At 42.4% G+C, this 17,885-nt stretch overlaps 1 protein-coding gene across 7 annotated transcripts in view; it reads left to right on the plus strand.

Annotated features, from left to right (window-relative positions):
• Clnk (cytokine dependent hematopoietic cell linker) overlaps positions 1–17,885 on the plus strand; it is a 178,126-nt gene that overhangs the window by 127,783 nt on the left and 32,458 nt on the right. For all 7 annotated transcript variants that reach the window (XM_028758263.1, XM_028758264.1, XM_028758265.1 and 4 more), the window contains 4 exons: positions 5,801–5,828; positions 8,796–8,814; positions 11,581–11,662; positions 15,049–15,089. In XM_028758263.1, the coding sequence (XP_028614096.1) occupies positions 5,801–5,828; positions 8,796–8,814; positions 11,581–11,662; positions 15,049–15,089 (170 nt within the window). The remainder of the gene's footprint in view (positions 1–5,800; positions 5,829–8,795; positions 8,815–11,580; positions 11,663–15,048; positions 15,090–17,885) is intronic.

A 17,885-nucleotide genomic window follows, 5' to 3' on the forward strand; every position in this document is an offset into this window, starting at 1 on the left:
AGCTTTGATACATTTTTAACATATTGAATTATTTCATCAAGAGTTTTCTGGGGGCTAAAGAGAAAGATTAGAAGTTAAGAGCTCTTGCCTAAAAGCCTGTAACGTTCTTGTAGGGGATCCAAGTTCATTTCTCAGCACTACATGGTGACTCACAACCATTTGTAACTCCAGTATCAGAGGCTTAATGACATCTTCTGGCCTCTGGGAGCTCGTACACTCATGTGGCACATATAAACTCATACAGTCAAACTCATACATAGAGCAAAAGTTAATCATCTTTTTAAAAGCAATTTTCTGAAAAGACAGTTCTGTGTTCCCTGTTCTCATAATGTAGTTGTATTGGGTTCCATGCGAATGCCTTGTATTTTGGGTTCTCTGGGAATATCGTTTATATTAACTTCATCATTTTTAGACATGATGAGAATTAGGCAATGTTTTTCCCATCACAAACAACTCCAAAGAGCAATTTCATGTGATCTCACTAACTCCTCCCAGCAGAGCTAAAAAGGATGAGTTCCCGATGGCTGAGAAGAACAGGTGCCCAGGCCAGCAGATGGCACAAAGTCTCAGTAAATGTTACATCCATAAATCATTAGAATTCAGAAAGAAAATCAGGTGGGCACCTTGAGTGCACACAGGCAAAGCCCAGAAGGAGACTGGAGCCATAAACAAGAGGGTTTTACTGTAGGAAAAGCACAGTCCCCTCCAATTCACTTTCATCAGAGCCCTCATGAGAAGCATCATTACCATTGATGCAGGTCACACATAAACAGCCAACGTGAGGCACCCGAGGCATGCGCTGTGTAAGCAGAGCCCAAGAGCTCTGAGCATACGAAGGGGCTATGCAGAATGCTGTGCCTTTCTTACAATGGCTTCTCTGTAAGGCAGAGGCTGAGGGAGGGGTGCCTGAAGGCAGAGGTTGTGAGTTCTGGCTCCCAGAACACCAATTTGCAGACAATATTGCTGTGGCCTCCACCACTGCCTTTGCTTTCCCTGGATAGTAGATGTGCTTCCTTGTGGGATCTTTTAGTTTCTACCAGCTCCGCCACTCTTTTTCACAGCTAAGTCTTGACTTCACAAAACAATGCTGGGTGGCAGCATTTCAGTGAAGGACGATGTCCTTTAGGTCTTCCATGAACAACCAAACACTAAAGGAGAATTTGGCACAGTGCACAAAGCTAGCTGGGCATTTTCAACAGTTAATGCTATAAAACTGACAATACATGCACATGTTTTTCCTCAGCTTATTTTTTTCCACTTAAAATAATTTTTCTCAGAAGAGAGACTTACATCCCAACCATAAACAACTGCAACAAAAGCTGTTTCAAATCAAACTTTGAACCAGGATAAAATTTGTTCTGTTACAAAAGAAGATAGCATTTTGAATAGGCATTTTGAACCCTCTCCCGGACGTAACCTGAAAGAAAACCTCAAAGAATAACGGTGTGGCTGGGGACTCTTTGCAATTTTCATTCAAATGACTACACATCCAACAGCATCATCCTGAGTAGTCACATTTTCTGTGTTCTATGGCACCCAGCCCCTGGATGGAATGTCTATGTGTGTACTCCTAAAATTGAACCAAGGCCCTTGCACATGTCAAGTAATCAACCATGTATCTTGAGCCCCTTGTGCAGGCTTCTGTGTATAGTCACTCAGATACACCGTGTGAAAGTATTTTTGTACCCCATACACTGAGGGCACAGAAATACAGAGCTCATGGTACCCACGGCATGTTGTTCAAGTTTCATTGAACTAAATGGGTTGTGGGTTGGGGTCAAACCAAAACATAATTTAAGTAAAGCATCTCATATTTAGGACATGAAACACCCTGGAGACTGGCTAGTGCTCTTCCTTCTCTGCCAGTCACACTGGAACCACATCTATTCAAGGAATCAAGCTCACCCCAACGTATACTATGATGACTTAGGAAGTGAAGGAAATCTTTGTAAATATCCAAAACAGCATTACCCTTTAAAGGAAAGAAAGTGTGAGTTACAGAAATATACCAATTCACATTTATGGATGGAAACTAAGGATTTGAAAGCATAAATTGTTATCATCAACATCTTTATATGAATTTTATTGTATATACCTATTATTAATATATATTGTCATAATATGTATTTTTATTATAGTTTTATAAGATATTGTTATTAGGAAAAACTGGGTAGAGAAGCACAACATCTCCGAATCATGTCAGATCCCACTGGGCATCCTATAGTGATCTCAGACTAGAGGCTTCATATGAAGCCAAGTGCAACCATCAGAGCGTACACAGACATGAAGCACTGTCTTAGTCGAAACAGAGTCATGTTTTTTTTTTTTTCAGTAGAACTTTCAACAACCCTCTTTCTTACTGTCTAAATTTTGGGTTCATGGAGGAAATTTACTTTATCATGGACGGCAGAGGCCATAGATGACACAACAATGATTCTAGTCCAATCCGTTTCAAACTACGCCAATAACTAAAAAATGTTCAAGAAAGTCCACATTTGTAGAAGATAGCAGTATCTTTAAAGTTAAACTAAGCACCTGTTAAATCAAGGAGACACATGTTAGAACTTTCCCTGTGTATTTCTGGTCACGTTTTAATTGACCAGCTCTGGCAGACAGAGCATGGGAAACTAAAGAAATGCCAAGATGCCCTCGACAAAGCAACATGAGCCAGTGCAAACAGAGGAGCATCCAGGTACCAGAGTGCCCACCTGCTTTACATGGAAGGAGTCAGAGAGTGCTGGGGGTCTGCCTGAAAATTCAGTTTATTAATGTGGAAGATCCCAAAGCTGACCTGTCCTGGAGTTCCATTCGATTTGTGAGGTACATCAGTGACTTTAAACATTGAAAGCTTTATCTAACAGGAGGACAGCCACCCCACCTGTCCTACACTTATAAATGAAATCAAGTTAGTGTACAGAATCATAGAGAGCAAGATTTGCTTACACACTCAGTTCAATCCACTTAAATATTTGAAAGGCCTTTGTAAGTTGAACATATTTGATTTTTGAATACGGCTCATGCTGACGGTGCAGGTTCAAATCTTAGCCAGCCAAACTTCCCTTCACGCTTTTTGTTGATTTAGTAAAGTCAATACGTAATTATAGAAAACTGCAGGACACAGTCCACACTCTCCACAGGGCTGAATGCCACGAGTGCTGAACTGAAAACCACAACTTCAAAATCACGTCTAGGATTTTTGGTTGGCTGGTTGGTTTGGTTTGGGGCTTTTTTGTTTTGGTTTTGTTTGGTTTCAGTTTTTGGTTTTTCAAGACAGGGTTTCTCTGTGTAGTCCTAGCCATCTGAAACTAGCTCTGTAAACAGGCTAGCCTCAAACTCATAGAGATCTGCCTGTCTCTGCCTCCTGAATGCTAGGTCTAAAGGCATGGGCCACCACATCCAGCTACTTCTATGATTTTTAAGATGTATTCTCTGTACTTATTAGTGGAGGGGAGGAAGGAAGAGAAAGGAGAGAGAGAGAGAGAGAGAGAGAGAGAGAGAGAGAGAGAGAGAGAACATCACTGGCATTCAGATTTCTACAGAAGCCAGAAGAGAGCATCAGATGAGACCCTCCCCATTTCTAGAACTGAAGTGACAGACAGCTTTGAGCCAACTAATGCCTGTGGGTGCTGGGAACCAAATGTGTCCTCTGAAAGAGCAGTAAGCACTCTTGACTCTGTGCCTTCTCTCCAGCCTCAGCTTCTGCACTAAGGGAAAAAAATCATTATACAAGGTTACTTGAGTCCATTTGCTGGCAAGGATATAATGTACTTTGTATATATTATGTCTTACATTAAGCCATCCCACCAGCATCTTTGACACACCAGAATCTCAAGCATTGAAAATGTGGAGGCTAATCTCAGTTTTGCAACAAAATAAATAACAGTATGGATATTGGTTCTATCTCATTATTCATAATATCTCTTATTTTGCATGTGCCCATCCCACAGGAACTTGAGATAGGCATTAAGACTGAGGAAACTTTCTTTTTAGACTCAGTCTGACGTAGCCCAGACTGGCCTTGAACTACTAAGCTTCCTGCTTTTACCTCCTCAGTGCTGGGATTACAGTCCTATAGCACCATGCCTGGTTTATGTGGTGCTGGAGAGAGAATGGAATGCACTCTAAGTAATCACTCCACCCACCCACTAAGCGGGATCCTTGGGCCCTGCTTTCACTGTTGACTATTATGGATAATGTAGTTATGAACTTCCACACGCTACTGTGGTTTTTTTTTAATTCTGTTGGATATAACTCAAACATACCATCCCCAAAGCAAGGGAGTTACTTAGACATGAGACCAGCAGCCGAGGTTTGTCAGGCTGTCTGATCTGGTCCAATTCCAAAGTTCTAGATGCCCAGCTTCTCACTGAGACTGCGGAAACCATCTTAACTTCCATCATGCCCTCCTTTTCACTCACACACTCAGGCAGGGGGACAATACTCAGCCCACACCCTCCCTGCCTTGCTCACTGGTCTGGTCACATATGACATTCTTCTTACCCATTGCATGCCACAGATTCACGGTTTTGTCGCATGTTCTTCTTCTGGTAACCTTCCAGGATGAATGCCCTCGCAGTCTTTCTGTGAGTGAGAACAAAAGTCTGGAGTCCCAGTCAATATGTGAGGGTTCATCATTGACTTTGTACAGTGAAGGTATAATCTAACAGGAGGACAGCCACCCCAGTTGTCTTACACATATAAAGGAAATCAAGCAAGAGAGCTTAGGGACTCTCAGAGAGCAAGATTTGTTTACTCATTCAGTTAAATCCACTTAAATATTTGAAAGGCCTTTGCAAAATGAATGCATTTGATTTTTGAGTACTCCTCATGCTGACTGTGCTGGTTCAAATCCCAGCAAGCCAAACTTTCCTCAGGCTCAGAGGGTAATGCACTTGCAGCGCAACGTGAGGATCTGAGTTCAGAACCCCAGCACCCACATACAAAGTCGGCTGTGTCAGCAGATACGTCTATAACCCCAACACTTGTGGAAACAGAGGCAAGCAGATTCCCTCTGGCTCACAGTCTGGCCAACCTAGCAGACCAGTGAGAGATCCTGTCTCAAAAAATAAGGTAAAAGAGTGACGGAGGAAGACCTCACTGCCAAGCACTGGCCTCCACATGCACAAGCACATAAGTTGTGTGTGTGTGTGTGTGTGTGTGTGTGTGTGTGTGTGTGTCTGCGCATGTGCACACATCTGCACACAGACACATACACTGCACACACAAATACTGGAGTACTGGAGGCTTGACCACATATTGAATGTTTAATGCTTGCCCTGCTACCCATCCACCTAGCACAGTCAGGGCCTTCCTATCCAGTTTCATGGCTTTTCTTCGGTCTCATTCTCTCTTTGTCACCCCCATTCTTTCTCTGACCATCTAGGGATCTTGGTGCCCCTAACATCTTTGTATTTAAAACTCACTTTCTCCAAATGAAAACCTGAGAGCTGGCTAAGCAGAAGTCTGAGTGAGCTGATGAAATCTGGCATGAAAGCTCCAATGTCAGGAAAGATGAGTGGGTAGTGACTCAAGCCCTCTGAAAGTGAGTCCTTCAGTGTGCCTTCATCCTGGCTTAGCACTTCTCCCTTCCCCTAGAAAATTACAAGAAAAATAGCCTGGTTTCATTTTATAGGGCAGTGATGAATATCACACTGGACTATGGGCTGCTAATTTAGCCATGAAAATGTAATCAAAGGTTTATAAGGTTCACAATGATTTTATCTTGCTCATGATAAATTGCCTTTATTTAACACCTTCTTTCTTTTCTTCTCTTTTTTCTTTCTTTCTTTTTTTTTTTCAGGCAGAGAAGCTCAAAAGACTTCAGTAAGGTAAGTAGCTATTTTATCTAACAAAGGGGGAATTTTGTGTATTATTTCTGCAAGAAGCAAGATACTGATCATCCTAGACAGCAGGGAGCACAGGAGGCTCAAGGGGCTGCCAATTTTCATTGCAACTTTTTTTTTTGGAGGGGGGACTAGGACTTGGCTTCACCATAACAGTCAAATTCTTATACTTTACCAAGATCTTTATGTGTTTTTGTGTGAGCTGCAGCTGGAGACCATTTCTCCAGTATGGAAAACACACACACACACACAAGCCTGCTAGGAAGGGCAAGGGCCATGCTTGTGGGCACACTAAGCTCCTACTTGATTGCATGCGTAAAAAAAGGATCTATTTCAGCAGAAATTGCAGGTTACCTGCCTGGACTCAAGCACAGATGGAATTCCAGTTTTCTAAGTCAGGACAGTCAGAAGTCTAAGTGGTCTTCACACAGCCCTAAGCAAAGAAAGCCTGGAAGGCTGGCAGAATAGGGGACCATGACCAGAGACCCCATCGTCCTGATCTGCTCCCTTCGGCTGTGACTCTGCCTGAAAAGGTAGAGAGGTTGAAAATAGGTTTTTAAAGGTTAAGAAGGAAAAGAAAGAGGAGAGAGGGAAAGCACAAAGGAGAAAAACACTTTTACCTCACTCAAATATGTTTGCTAACAGAAAAAAAAGTTAACAAAAGAACTAGAGAGATTTCACTGTGGCTTTCTAATTGTATTTGATGTGGAATTCGAAGCCCTTAAGCAAAACAATCAGCTGGGCCCCAACAAAATAAAGCAACTGCTCTCCCTGAGGCAGGCTACTCCTGGTGTTTATAGGTCTCCTTCCCCTCGCCTTTGACAAGCCTGAGAGCTCCTGCTGCATCTGATTGAGCACTTTGAGCTGCTGGGGAATACTCAGTGGGAAGACTTTCAAACCCCTCATTTAGAATAGATTCATTACCCTTTATACCTGGCCTGTGGATTAGCTTTGATTTGCTATCCGTGATACACATACCCTCTGTCCAGAATCCTGGGGATGCTGAGGTCTTTAAAATAAAAGGGCCTTCAGTTGGTTAGCATCAAACAAGATACAGGATGCCTCTCTAAGCAAATTGCTGCTAAAGGTTTCTTGTCTCCAGAGCCAACATGAATCAAGAGAGCTGGGCTCAAGGTCAGCTTATTCTCAGGGTAACTCTGGGAAACTGGTCAAAGAGCCCCACCTCTTTGTAACTTATCTATAAAACGATGATTCATAATATTTCTAGACTTTACAACCCTTTGAAATTTTGATGAAAGGTATAATAAACCTTACTTATGCCCACAAAAAAAAAGGTATGGTTTTGTTTATTATCAGAACATTTTTATCTCAAAAGGTTCCTAAGCCATATCATGACTTTTCCATCCCCCAAGTTCATGAATTCCTTGTCTATCTGATTCCTGGGGGCTCCCTAGCAGAGGCAGTGTCAGGAATGGCTTTTGGAAATTATTTGCAGTGAGGCACGGAACACATGTAAAGCTCTCTGCTTCTTTGAAGTTTGCAGGTAAAGCCAGGCATGGTGGGACCCACATGCAATCCCATCACGTAGGAGGCCAAGGCAGAAGGATTGCCTATTTAAGCTGAGACCTCAAATACATACTGGAACTCCATCTCAAAGAAGCTAATGTGTGGGGGGCGGGGGTCAGAGTGCAAGCCCAATAAACATATAGATTCTTCATCACAGTCAGGAAGTCTACCATTTTCAATCAAAGAAAGAGAAAGGAACTGTTTGGAAAGAGGAATACTAGCACTTAAGAAAAATAAAATAACATTTTCTGTTCACTTTTTAAATTAAATTTAATTTTTTTAAATTTCAAAAAGGTAAAGAAGCCTCACAATCACGTAGTTGGCTATACACACACATACACACATACTTTACAGTCTTTCTTTAAACCCACACGCATATCACTTAAAACAAACCCCCATGCAATCTGTAGATAGGGTACTCTTACTCCATTAGTGTGGATATCTTCTGTGCCTGCATAACACCTCCATAACCAAGTATAGGTCCAAAATGAACAATTTCTGCGTGATTGAGGATGCATGCGTGTGTGTGATGCATGCTTTAGTGCGTGCATTAGTGCTTGTGTTAGTATGTATGGTGTGTGTGTGTGTGTGTGTGTGTGCACAAGCACGCGAGTGGGTACCTTCGTGCATGCATGTGCATGCTTGGGTACTTGTGTGCATGCATGTGCATGTGTACCACTGTGCAAGTGTGTGAGGGTAGGTATGTATGCAGGTGTCCAGGCCCATCTGTGTGCATGTGAAGCCCTGAGGAAGATGTCAAGCCTCTTCTTCTGTTGCTGTCTGTCTTAGTACCTTAAGATCTCTCACAAACCCTGAAGTTTGGCAAGGTCCAGCTTGCCAGAGTCTCACAGGATCTGCCCATCTCGGCTCCCTCCTCCCACACGACTGCAGCTACAGGCACATGTAGCCATGCTCCACTTTTACAAGAGTCATGGAGATCAGAACTCAGGTCCTCACAGTTGCACAGCAAACACTGTCAGCAGCTGAGCCGTCTCCCAGGGGAGCACTTCTTACTTCTCTGGGCCTGCAGACTATTTCCAGTACTCTGGTTGTAATGAACAATGGCATGAGCATCCTTGCGGCTTGGCCAGATTTGGTTTCTCAGAAAACTGTGATTCACCAATACAGTTGTTCAAGTAAGAAAATTTTAAAGATGGATAACTATGAGTGAGTAGTTCTCTACTAGTCAAATCATCCTTTAACACCATTGGCCAACTACATGTTTGTTACATCATACACAGAAGCTAATGCCTTGGGTTTTATGCAGTCTTTAAGAAAAACTATTTGCAGATCTCCTTAAAAGTCTGTTCTACTTTCCCCCAAACTCCACTGATAAGATTTCCAATATTCATGGTGTTGGTTAAATTTTCCATTACCTGCACCCATTCACCATTATCTTTTCTATCTTTTTCTAATCCAACACAGGTCCTTGGAGCAGAAGAAGGTAACTAGTTACATTGTCGGTTTGGTATTTTTTTCACCCCACTGCCATCTCACTAGGTTCTGGTTCTAGCTCTATAGGATTAGCATTGAATGGAAAGAGAGGATTCAAAGCCTGGGGTCTGTGTGATGATATCATCCAGATGAATGTAAGACTGTGAAGGCTATCCCAACATCCTCTATTGTAAGGAGGATGATTAAAATCAGGAGCATGACAAGTGTCTTTATCAATACACATTAACCAAAAGAAGCCACAGTAACCTTATGCTACTTGGGAGATGCATTGCTGTCCCACAGTCCTTGAGATCTCCAAGGCTAATGTCACCCATACACATGCCACACACACACACACACACACACACACACACACACACACAAAGCTTGATAAGTAGCAGGACCCTGAGAAGAAAACATACCTTCATGCCTACCCTGGAAATCCTGTTCCCCATTAGTTTAAAGAGATAAATTGTCATTCGAAAGGCCAGCCTCATATCCCAGAGAATTAGCAAAGCACATTGGTCAATGAAGGAGGAATGGATTGGGACTCTGAAACCTTTTCCAACTCACCAAGTAAGTGCCTTAGTTAGGTTTTCTAAGACTGTGATAAAACACCATGACCATAAACTACTTGGGGAAAAGGGGTTTATTTCAGCTTTAAATTCTTAGGTTTAAACTCTAGATTCTAGTTTAAACTCTATTCCTGAGAGAAGTCAGGGCAGGAACTCAAACAAGACAGGAACCTGGAGGCAGGTGTTGATGCAGAGGCCATGGAGGCAGGGGTGAGGGAGCCTCACTTATTGGTATGCTCCTAATGGTTTGCTCAGCCTGATTTCTTATAGCATTGGGGACCACCAGTCCTGAAGTGGCACTTCTCACAATGATCTGGGTTCTCCTACATCAATCATAATCAAGAAAATGCCCCAAAGGTCAACCATGGGGGGGGGCACTTTCTCAACTGAGGTTCCCTCTAGCTTGTGTCTAGATGAAATAAAGTTATATGGGTTTGAGTTGTATTTACAATTCGGGTCTCTAGCTGGCTCTGCTCTTACTTTGAAGAAGCTAAAACACTTAGAAGCAGGGCCTGTGAATTCCAAGGGCCATGATAGAGAACTGGGGATTTTTTACCAACTGAAGTAAAACCAAATGAAATCTATGATAAATTTTAGTGCACTAAGGCATCCAGGTATCCTTGCATCATGCTTTGATGTTAGTAATATAAGAATTTGCCATCATTAAGCTCCAGAGGGGCAGGTGATCCAAGTAGCTGTTGATGACAAAAAGTGATTTTATGGGTGTGTGATTAAGTGATTTTATGGGATAGTGTGTCACCTATCACTGACTCAAATGCCATTTCAAGTAATCAGAGTCCTTTCAGTCAGAGATGTCCAATCTGTGGTCAACCTTGGGCAGAGCATAGAGTAACACCCAAATTAAGTCAGTATGTGTATGCTTCCATGGTTTTATGACTCACTGTCACAAAAGTGCTTTATGAGTCTCACATCAGAGTGTATTCAATGTCTTTCATAAGGATCGATGGCTGCTTAAAATCCATCCATGATGAAAAGCAGGGACAGTAATAGTATGCTAAGTAACTCCAATGTGGAGGCATGGCTGAACCTGGTGATTTTTCTTGTGACTTCTATTGCTGTGATTAAACATTCCGGCCAAAAGCAACTTGTGTGTTGGGTGGGGGGAGGAGGGCTATTGAGGTCACCCTGTGAGGTCACAGACTTGTATTAAGGAAAATCAGGGCAGGAAAGCAAGGCAGGAACCTAGAGCAAGAACTATGGTGGAATGACACTAGCTGACCCACCACCTAGGCTTCTGCTCAGCTAGCTTTTGTAGATATCCCAGCCCCACCTGCCTGGTGTTGGTGCTGCCCATGGTGGGCTGGGCCCACCTTCGTCAATTAGCAAGATAACCCTCCCCTCCCAAAGACACATAGGCTAATCTGATCTAGGCAACTCCTCAATTGAGGCTCTTCCTTAAGATGACTGAAGGATGTGTGACGTTGACAGTTAGTTACCTAGGACAATGACCAAGGAGGGAACATTGAAAAAACAGATTGTAACCAGCTGGTACCTGCTGGCCTACATCAGAACCATGGGCACTCACCTGCCCTATCACAGGATGGGAATGAGAACACAAGTTGTCTGGTGCAGGCAGTGGGTATCCCTAGACCCTGCAGACCCTCACAGTGGTCCTTTGGTTCAACACTGTTAGCAGAATGTCACCCACCTCTCAGAAGGCCCTCAATAGCCACACAAGATTAATCCTACATCCTAAAGTGTAATTTATTTTCCTCATGTCACTCATTCTATCCAAAATGTTCTTCCTTCTCTGCTTGCTTATGGTCCCTTTGTGTTTAAGAACCACATCTGGTTTTCCTGCTGTAACTCTAGATTCTAGAGAAGAACCCATTCTATAAGTGTTCAGCAAAGACTCATTAAATTGTGTGAATGAACCAACAAACAAAGGAATCGGTGGATGAGTTCATAACAAAACCAAAGTCTTTCAAAACTAATTCACATATAATAATGCCTAAAATGCTTTCTGATGTAGTATTCTGTATTTCTGGGAAAATCCAGTCATGTGTGTTTTAGATTGTAAATCATGCAATTTTTATAGCCTCCACAAGGTACTACTTCTGGTTTCCAAAAGCATCAGAATAATAATAAAATAATTTAAATTATAGCTATCCCAGTGAACTCCCAAAAGCTCCCAATTGTATTCACTGTGCAATCTGACCCAAACATGTCATGCTTTCCAGAGTTTCATCACCAGGCAAAGCCAGAGTCTTTTTGCCCGTCACCAAGGCAAAACACTCAGAAGAGTCCACCTACCATTGCCAGGTAAGGAGTCAGAGCCAGAATCTTGTTGCCCATCAGAAAACCAAAACACTCAGAAGAGTCCACTGCCGTTGCCAAGTAAGAAGTCAGAAACACCTTTTAGGTATCAAATCAGCAGACATACATATGTCTTCTTAGATCTTAGACAGTGACAACATGACTTATAAGAAACAGGAAATGTTTGACCTTCTGCTATGGAAAGTGTGGACATCTCCATCTGCCTTGGAATCTACTGTCTTTCTGCTATTTATAAATGGTTGGATGTTACAGGCAAATTAGGGGTGTAAAACCTTGAATATTAGCTGAGTTGGATAGATACTCATCAATCTTGCAGAAAGGTGGCTCATTTCTAGCTGTCCCCAGTTCATGACAGCATCAAAGCCCACAAACACACTCAAACAGTACTGAGAGGTGAGCAGCTGTTGATGTAATTACTTCTGATGATGCAATCACCTGATCAGTTGATTGTGACATCAACTGAGGAAAAGTTAAAGGTGATTCCTTGACCAAGGTCCCTCTATATAAACAATTAGTGGCTTTCTCAAAATCTAGAGCCTGCAAAGTTAAGATTCTGAGTTGGTGCTATGTACTCTGGCTAATGGCTGTGACTTCAGTCCTCAGCTGTCACCTTTACATATTACATCCTCATCAGATGCCCTCCAGCCACCACACTATCCCTGTATTCTACTGTTTACTTTCCTCCATTTTACTTCTCTCCTTATTTTCATCAGTCACGTGCAAAGGTTAGAGCCAGAGTATCACTCCACCCTTTCTTCAGATGGTAACTGAAATTAAGGGCAACTCCAAAGCCCAATCCCATGCTGCCATAGCAACTTGATTCTAGTAATGCTACCCAACAGTCATGCTCTGATGGTGCATGCCCATAATAGAGATGGTGACTTGATTTTTAATGAATATTTACTGGAGTGTCCACATTAGTGATAGATGAGAAGGGCCATTAGGAGGGACCTACTGGATTCAGACTGACAGATGTCACCACTGATGGATGACATGGTTTGGATGGTGTTGGTATCTAAGCCTTAAACAGAGCCAGTAACATAACAAGAGCCTAGCAAACAGCTGCTCTCTGTACAATTACCGGGCTGTGAACCTTGGAACATCCCAAGCCCTATTCCCTTTGCCTGCCTCATTTTTTGATCTGTCCTATTTTTGTACCTTCGGTAACTAACTTATTCTTTGGCCTGCAGGGATTAGAACCATTGCTCTGTAGCTCTTAGGGGGCTATTTGCTAGATGAGCCCCAATCTGATGCAACATTCTTTCTTACTGCAATTTTCTAATAAGAGGGAAAGTCACATTCGGATGAGAGGATACTGTACTTCTTCATCTGGCCAGTACCTGTGGTAGTTACTCATGTGGTTTCAGCTTCTTTATTTATTTGATTTATTACACAAAGTCTGATTTTAATTGTTCTTCTAATTAGCTACCTCTCCCAAGTCTCCTCCTTGGACTTATCTCCCTGAACAGCCCTAAATGCTGGTGGTACTTCTGAGTTCATCTTATGGCCTCTCTCTGTCACTGAAGGCCTGGATCTCATTTCAATGGCATGCTCATGTCAATTGTTCCGATGTCTCTATCTCCTGACCAAGCCCCCTTGCTTGGCTCCAGAACTGTGCACTGTGCACCCACTTATTCAGCCAGCCCTTCATGAGATGGTTGTGCTGAAATCCGCTCTGATTTCCAACATCATTCCCAAACTTTTCCACCCCTATCAAGAAGAAGTCCTCTCTCTCTCTCTCTCTCTCTCTCTCTCTCTCTCTCTCTCTCTCTCTCCCATCAACCCTTTTTCTAATTCAAAATTCTGTCTCCAAAACATGTCTTGAATATACTAATTTCTCCTCCCAGCTCTCCCCATAGACTAGCCCCATCAACTCTTGCCAGGACTACTACAAGAGCCTTCAATTGACACAGAGAGTATCCATCCCACCCCATTTGTGTGAGACTTTCTCCCTGGAGTCTTATAAAATAGCCTATGGTTTCTCATCTCTGAGTCTTCCTGAAATGCTATCCACCTTCCCAAAACAAGCTTCCCTACCCTTTACAATCTGAGCAATTTCACCTGTGTGACCTCTCGACACCACAGGAGCTGACACCTTATACCTTTCCTGGGACATCTGTCAGGTCCATTAGGATTCTCGACAGTCATGTGTTCCCTGCATGCACTCCTCCCCGCTAAAGCAGAAATTATATCTCCTCACTTTATAGTCCCCCAAACACAGGTTCATTTGAAAGTGCTTGACACGTTTGTTAGGTGAATCATCACTTTTACATCAGTTTTAGTTGTTTAGGGTTTCATGTTTATTCTTATGAACTATGTGCTTGGTACCTAAAATATTCTATAAGGACACCCATGTCTTTTAACACTCCCTACAAATTCTTTAAAATCAAAGAGAAACTTTGTGACTCGTTTTTTCCCTCAGACATTTAACAGAAACAATATATCAGCTCCTTGTGAGGGGATGTGGGTTTTGCCAGTCAAGAGCTAGGATGTCAAGAACGTAAGTGGTGATGGCCGCACCGTCTGGTCCTCAGATAACCTTCGAGTATTGTCAATTATAGAGCCAGCTGTATGGTCCTTGGGCTTCTGCGGGGACAACAAAAAGTAGATACGTACTCAGTTGATTTCACTGGCGCTATGAAAAGGTCAAGTTGCTTTTAATTAGCCCAGAGGCTCCAGTAGCACAATCCTTGGGATAGAGCATGACTCGTGTAATTAGATGAAATTCTATTAGAACCTGGAGCTTACGTTGATGCTGGCTGTAATGCAAAGTGACCTAGAAAATTAGAGTGAGGTGCAAAGCACAGACCGGGACGAGCCATCCTGGCCACACCACTTTTGTAATTAGAAGTGCATCTTGCTGTTTTGATTGCCTTCTGTTATATTTTCATAATCCCTCTTTTGGTGTGGAGTTCCTTATGATCCCCTGCATTCTGTTCTCATCCAGCTCACATTATCAAAAGGCATGGACTTCTGTGCACCTCTTCCTATCTGTAGCTGACTGCACCACTAGAAATTTAAAGAATATGAGCCCCGGGGAACATGGGTGTTAGTGTCTATGTGTGTAGCTAAAAGGCAAGACCACACTCAGCTTAACAAAGCAAAGAGTTATGACATGTTCTCATGGAAATAACAAAGGGAAACACTGCCCATCAGTCCCTTAAATCCACGGCTAACACTTGCCAGACCTGAGAGAGGAGAGGAAAAACCAATGCCTTGCTATTTAGAAAACTGACAATTCTTTGAATGAGTTCAGTGAAATATGAGTACTTTATAAATGTCAGCTTAAGATGTTGCCATTAACTTCGTCCATAAGTGGGATTTTGGCTGTCACAGGGATGCTAACATTCTAATTCTGACATTTTCTTTAGCTCTTCCTACATGCCAGGAAAGTACAGCATACAAGCCAGAGGTAAGGACATTGTAAGTAAGGATCGTCATATAAACAGGTAAGCCAGCACTCCATGAGAGTCCTACGTGGTGACTGGATGTCTGTGAACTGGAGCCACTGAGCTGATGTGTACAGTTGTGACGCTCTCATTTTCACTGGCTAATAATATTGCATTTGTGTGTTAAAGGGACACAACTTACTTTTTACTTTACTTCATCATAAAATAATCCTCTCATAAGCATTACTGTTAAAAGCCATAGTATTGATGTCTTTTCAGAAATACAATAGGCTCAGTTCTTCCTGAAAGAGAAATAACTGTGTCTTCGGCTGTGTTTCTCTTTCACTGCCTCGGAAATATTTTTGCAAAGTAAGTGCATCAGTTAAACTGATTAAACTGATGCAGACATACTACACCTGATCTTCCCCAGAACTGGGATGGATTCACCGTTAGTCACCAAGAGTTCGTGAGTACTCTGTGCTCGCTCCATCTTCACCAACAGGTGTGGATGATTTTCTACAACATATTGGGTGTAATAACAGCTTTATCTCAAGAAAAGAAATCTGTAAAATGATTTTTTTTAAATGACCTTAATAACTTAAACAATCCCTCTTACTGATCATGATGTAAAACTTGGAAGACTAACATGTCTGTGGATGAAGCTGAGTAGAAACACAGCCCTGTGCCTGCCCAGGGGCTCTCAGGATTATCCGTGTGTCGTTTGTCTCGGCTACTTCTGTGGTGTGCATTTCCCCTCTTGATTATTCTGTGTGCCAGGGAAATGCTGTGTCCATGTCTCTCTGTTGGGCTAGAAAAGAGTGTTTGAGGCTGTGAGCAGCAGACTCCATGGAATACAGTGAAAGAGGGCAGAGCACCATTGCTCTGGTCCCAAATCTGCCTCTCTCTCTTCAGTAAGGCCATTAAAGTCAATTAATCCTTTGAGCTTACACTCTCACTGATAGGATGTGAATAAAAACTCATAAACTAGTATCAATACAATATACACCCAGGCACACTCAGCTTTCCTCTTGACACACTCCTATTTTAATATCCTCCCTTCTTTTCTTTGTTCCCTTTTTCCTCTTCCCCAAATGACATCAGTGAGCACCAGAGTTACATGCTTGCTTCCCATCATGCCTCATTCCGGGTTTGCCCTACACTAAAGCAGCTAAGGCCCAGGTGATAAATTTATTTTTTTCAATGCACACAATGATAATGGGACTTTCCCCCAAGTGGGATTTTTTTTCTTCCCTTTCCTCCTCCTCCTCCCTCTTCTCCTGCTTCTTCTTCAAGGCTGGGTCTCATGTAATTTAGGATGGTCTTTTTTTTTAAGATTTATTTAATGTACACAAGTACACTGTTGCTGTGTTCAGACACACCAGAAGAGGCCATCAGATTTCATTACAAATGGCTGTGAGCCACCATGTGGTTGCTGGGAATTGAACTCAGGACCTCTGAAAGAACAATCAGTGCCCTTAACTGCTGAACCATCTCTCCGGCTCTAGAATGATAGTCTTAAACTCACTGTGTAGCCTAAACTGGCCTTGAACTCCTGACCCTCCTGTCTCTACGTCCCAAATATTGAGATTACAGTTATACTACACACCTGGTATGAGTGGTCAAAGAAAGCTGTGATTGACTCATGGCCTTCCAGCCCTGAACTCCAATGTCAGCCACAGGTGTGCTGAAGGTCAGATTTAAGCATGTGAAGATGAGACGGTTGGGGTGTCCATGTGGAGAGTACCTGGGATGAACAGAGCCAGAAAGGGCTTGACTTGTGAGTTTTGAACAACGTGTGTTTCAGAGTTAGAATCATAGCTTAGAGCAGATTAGAGAGCCTTGATCTTAAAGATCAAAGCATGCACAGATACAAAGCAAAGAAAGCAGAGTCTGGGACCACAGTGTTACAGGAATGGCCCTGACCACCAGGAGTCCAGTCCACTGTCCCAGAATATCATTTGTGTGCACAGAACGTAGAAGCAGGCAAAACATTAATCCACATAGATGAAATAATATCAAGAAAAACATCTCAGAAAGAATGTTTTTGACTTCCTCCCTGCTGCTAGACTTCACAGTGCCAGAAATGTGCAGGCTGATTGGGGAGAAAAGCCATCAAAAGGGAAGCTAGACTTCTTAAGAAAGCCTAGAGGGGGCAGCGGAGATGGTTTCTCTCCACTATTTTCTCTTTCCACCCATAAACACCCACTAAACACATGGTCAGTACTCAAAATGTGGCCACTCCCAAAAGATACACAGTAGAGGCAGCCCCGTCCTTCCACTGACCCTCCAACGCTTCTCCATCAGCTTACTAAGCAAATATTCATTCTGCTGAGTGGAAGTTCATCTCTGATTCTTCAGACTTTGCAATGATGGGGCAGAAGATGATGTGTCATTTACACTCACAGATTCTCAGTTTAGTGGGCTCAGCGCCCCCACTGGGACTCATGTAGCTGCCTTAAGGGTGAGCATTTATATAAGAGAGTGAGGTCTACATCTCTGTAGATGCTGATGTCATGATTCTTATCTTACAAATGGAAAATCTTGGGTATGTTTAGTTTGTTTCTGGGTAGCTTCCTTATAGATAAATGCAATTGGCCCAATGTATTGATAAATTAACTCAAGCTAAACCATAAAAAATTCAAGTAAACAGATTTGTTATATGTATATACTAGAAGAGGGGTTTTATTATATGCCAAGTTACTAACAAAATTGATGTTTCGATTTGAAAGTGTGGATGATTTTTTTTTGTCTGCTTTTAGTTTAAATTTCTTTTGTTTTGAAAACAAGCATGTGGCTTTTATCCCTATAAAGTTAATTTT

This window comes from Grammomys surdaster, unplaced genomic scaffold (assembly GCF_004785775.1).
Source record: "Grammomys surdaster isolate TR1022 unplaced genomic scaffold, NIH_TR_1.0 126187, whole genome shotgun sequence".
NCBI lineage: Eukaryota > Metazoa > Chordata > Mammalia > Rodentia > Muridae > Grammomys > Grammomys surdaster.